The 3,816-nt window shown below is 47.2% G+C and overlaps 1 protein-coding gene across 1 annotated transcript in view; it reads left to right on the forward strand.

The window, feature by feature from the left end:
• Positions 1–3,275, forward strand: part of FCRL6 (Fc receptor-like 6) — a 21,978-nt gene extending 18,703 nt beyond the window's left edge. Inside the window, exons 9-10 of the mRNA XM_010846862.1 lie at positions 2,845–2,876; positions 2,953–3,275. Of these exons, the coding sequence (XP_010845164.1) occupies positions 2,845–2,876; positions 2,953–3,042 (122 nt within the window). The 3' untranslated portion in view covers positions 3,043–3,275. The remainder of the gene's footprint in view (positions 1–2,844; positions 2,877–2,952) is intronic.
• Positions 3,276–3,816: the final 541 nt, after the last annotated feature.

Raw genomic sequence — 3,816 nt, forward strand, 5'->3', positions numbered from 1 at the left:
GGCATAGTCAGTAAAGCAGAAGTAGATGTTTTTCTGGAACTCTTGCTTTTTCGAGGATCCAACAGATGTTATCAATTTGATCTCTGGTTCCTCTGCCTTTTCTAAATCCATCTTGAACTTCTGGAAGTTCTCGGTTCATGAACTGTTGAAGCATTTTGAGCATTGGAGAATTTTGAGCATTACTTTGCTAGCGTGTGAGATGAATGCAATTTTGCAGTAGTTTGAGCATTCTTTGGCATTGCCTTTCTTTGGGATTAGACTGAAAATTGCCTTTTCCAGTCCTGTGTCCACTGCTGAGTTTTCCAAATTTGCTGGCATATGGAGTGCAGCACTTTCACAGCATCATCTTTTAAAACTTGAAATAGCTCAGTTGGATTTCATCACCTCCACTAACTTGTTCGTAGTGATGTTTCTTAAGGCCCACTTGACTTCAGAATCCAGGATGTCTGGCTCTAGGTGAATGGTCACACCACCGTGATTATCTGGGTCATGAAGATCTTTTTTGTATAGTTCTTCTGTGTATTCTTGCCACCTCTTCTTAATATCTTCTGCTTCTGTTAGGTCCATACCATTTCTGTCCTTTATCAAGCCCATCTTTGCATGAAATGTTCCCTTGGTATCTCTCATTTTCTTGAAGAGATCTCTAGTCTTTCCCATTCTATTGTTTTCTTCTATTTCTTTGCACTGATCACTGAGGAAGGCTTTCTTATCTCTTCTTGCTATTCTTTGGAACTCTGCATTCAGATGGGTGTATCTTTCCTTTTCTCCTTTGCCTTTAGCTTCTCTTCTTTTCTCAGCTCTTTGTAAGGCCTCCTCAGACAACCTTTTTGCATTTCTTTTTCTTGGGGATCGTCCTGATCACTGCCTCCTGTACAATGTCCCGAACCTCTGTCCACAGTTCTTCAGGCACTCTGCCAGATCTCACCATCATAAACATCATCTCCACCACACCTTCACTGTGACCATCCCAACTAGGGAGGTGGTTTTTGTTTGTTTGTTTGTTTGCCCTTTTCTGAGCACTGTGGAGGAACAAAGGAAAAAGAATGACAGTTTGTCTCTGCCTCCAATATAAGTCTAAACAGGACAGTCCCAGCTCTAAGATGGAGCCAAAAAGACCATGAACTGCAGCCACAGATACGACAGTGAGGCTGGCAGAACGGGGAGAGCTAGTCCTCTCTCAAACAGACAAACAGGCAACACGGAATTGTGGGAAAGTGCGGGTTTCTGCGTAGGTCAGAATTGAGTTCAGAACTTGACTCTGTGTTCTGTGTGACTGTGAGGAAGTTACATAAACTCTCTGAGCCCAATCTATAACACGTGGATAATGCCTGCATGTGTGCGTGCTAAGTCGCTTCAGTCATGCCCAGCTCTTTGAGATCCTATGAACTGAAGCCCACTAGACTCCTCCGTCCATGGAATTCTCCAGGCAAGAATACTGGAGTGGGTTGTCATGCCCTCCTGCAGGAGATCTTCCCCACCCAGGGATCAAACCTGATCTCCTGTGGCTCCTGCATTGCAGGCAGATTCTTTACTGCTGCACCATCAGGGAAGCCCAGATAATGGCTACTTTGTAAAATTATTATGAATGACTAGGAATAGAACCTGGGTTGTAGAAACCACAAAGTTTGTCTGGTATGCAATAGGTGTTCAAAAACAGGGAGCTTTCTTTTATGTCTCACCTGCACAGAGACTTCAATTCCTGGTCTATAAAATGGGTCTGAAAAAATAAATAAATAAAATACAATGGGTCTGAATCAGGCTAGGGGCTCTGCTTCCCCACCGCCACATTTCCCCCACATTAGGGAAAGTGGACAGCCAAGGAGTCTCTTGGACACAGGGCTCTTCCCTCAAGACCTGACCAGTTGTGCCCATAACATGGCCAGGCAGATGGGAAGCCCACGTGGGCACAGTTCCTTCCCGTGAAGAGTCACAATGAGGACTTAAACATAAGAGAAAAAAAAAACAGAAGTCAACCACAGACTATATGGTTTTCACGAGCAAAATAAGGGAAATGAGGAAATGGGACCCTTTAATCCTTGCAGACAACAAAGATGAAGGCAGGGGGTGGGGGTGGAGGTGGTCTGTTTCCAGCTCAAGCTCTGAACAGGCTTTGCCTGATGGTGGGTGCAGGGATCTGAAACCCAAAGCAAAGACAGCCCTTATGTTCCAAGATGCTGGAATTTTTGTCCGTGGGAGAATGCTTCACATTCTCTAAGATTCAGTATTCTTATTCTTGCCTGGAGAACCCCATGGACAGAGGAGCCTGGAAGGACATGGTCCATAGGGTCGCAAACAGTCAGATACGACTGAAGTGATTCAGCACAGACTACTTCTTATGGAAGTGACTGTGGAGAGTTATTCACCTCGCTGAGCCTTGGACTCAATACCCCCTGCTATATAGGACTGATGTGAGATTAGACATGTAGAATTAGACCTCTGCTTATAATATACTACATAGACTAGATATATAATTCTCACGCCTAAAAGGTTGCCCCATGCAGAACAGGTGTCTAATGGAGGAGTTATTCTAAAAGTATCTTGGAGACCTTTATCTCCCCTGCTTCTCACTGAAATCCTATGAAGCAGTCACAGTCATCACCACCTCCCTCTCCTGGTTGAAGCAGCTGAGGCTTAGAGGCCAGGTCAGTGGCCTCAAGTTGCACAGCTGGGGTTTCCTGACTCCACCTGTTTTCAGATTGAGGGCGAGAGGCCCTGAGAAGTAACAGGAGAGCAGCCTGGACCCTGCCAGCCCGTGTTCTCTAGAGGAAGATGCCAGTGAGGAGGTGGGAAAGGGACACCCCATGAGCCCAGTACCCTAACCTGAATGCTGCTCTTCCCCCACAGCCAGGCCTGCCCAGCCAGCCCAGCAGGAAAAGGTGAGATGGGACCCCTGCTCTTTTCTCCTCCTCTGTGTGACATCGGCTCTCTTACCCTGACCCCACCCTCCCACAGGACATTTCTGTCATCTATGCTGAGGTGAGACACCCACAGCTCAGCAAAAATCCAGACAAGGGGCTGAATAGAAGAAGCACGATCCACTGAGTTCCTACTAGTGACTACAAGGAGGCCCTCTGCTAGCAACGGCATCCCCCCACCCCCAACACACACACCTCCGCAGCCCCCAGTGCTCCCCAGGAGGCCAGGCAACCCCAGCCTCTTCTGTGGCTTCCAGTTCCCCAACCTAGCAGCAAGTACCCCCGTTTGCCGAGCGCATGAGAAAACTCCTGTTATCCCTTAGTGTTCAAAAAGATACATGGTTGTAGATCTGTTTGTTAATAAAGGTGTATCAATTCATTTCATATTGTCCATCAGTAGCGATCATTTGGGCTGCCTGATTATTTGGTCTGGTTTATTCAAGGAGATTGGACTCCATGAACCGGCCTGGTAATGAGAGTTTGGGAGGGCGAGGAAGAGGAAGGACCAGGGCAGGGAAAAGGAGGGGAGTCTCAATGCAGTCCACAACCAGAGTGTTCAGTGAAGGTTGTTGTTGTTCAGTCGCTAAGTCACGTCCAACTCTTTCCAACCCCATGAACTGCAGCATGCCAGGCCTCCTTGCCCCTCACCATCTCCTGGAGTTTGCCCAAGTTCATGTCCATTGAGTTGGTGTCAATGAACAAAGTGGACGTGTTAGTTACTCGGTCATGTCCGACCTGCAACCCAATGAACTGTAGCCCACCAGGCTCCTCTGTCCATGGAGTTCTCTGGGCAAGAATACTGGAGTGGATTGCCATTTCCTTCTCCAGAGGATCTTCCTGACCCAGGGATGGAACCCAGGTCTCCTGCATTGCAGGCAAGTTCTTTATTATCTGAGCCACA

Source organism: Bison bison, unplaced genomic scaffold, assembly GCF_000754665.1.
Source record: "Bison bison bison isolate TAMUID 2011002044 unplaced genomic scaffold, Bison_UMD1.0 scf7180017864240, whole genome shotgun sequence".
NCBI classification, from domain to species: Eukaryota; Metazoa; Chordata; class Mammalia; order Artiodactyla; family Bovidae; genus Bison; species Bison bison.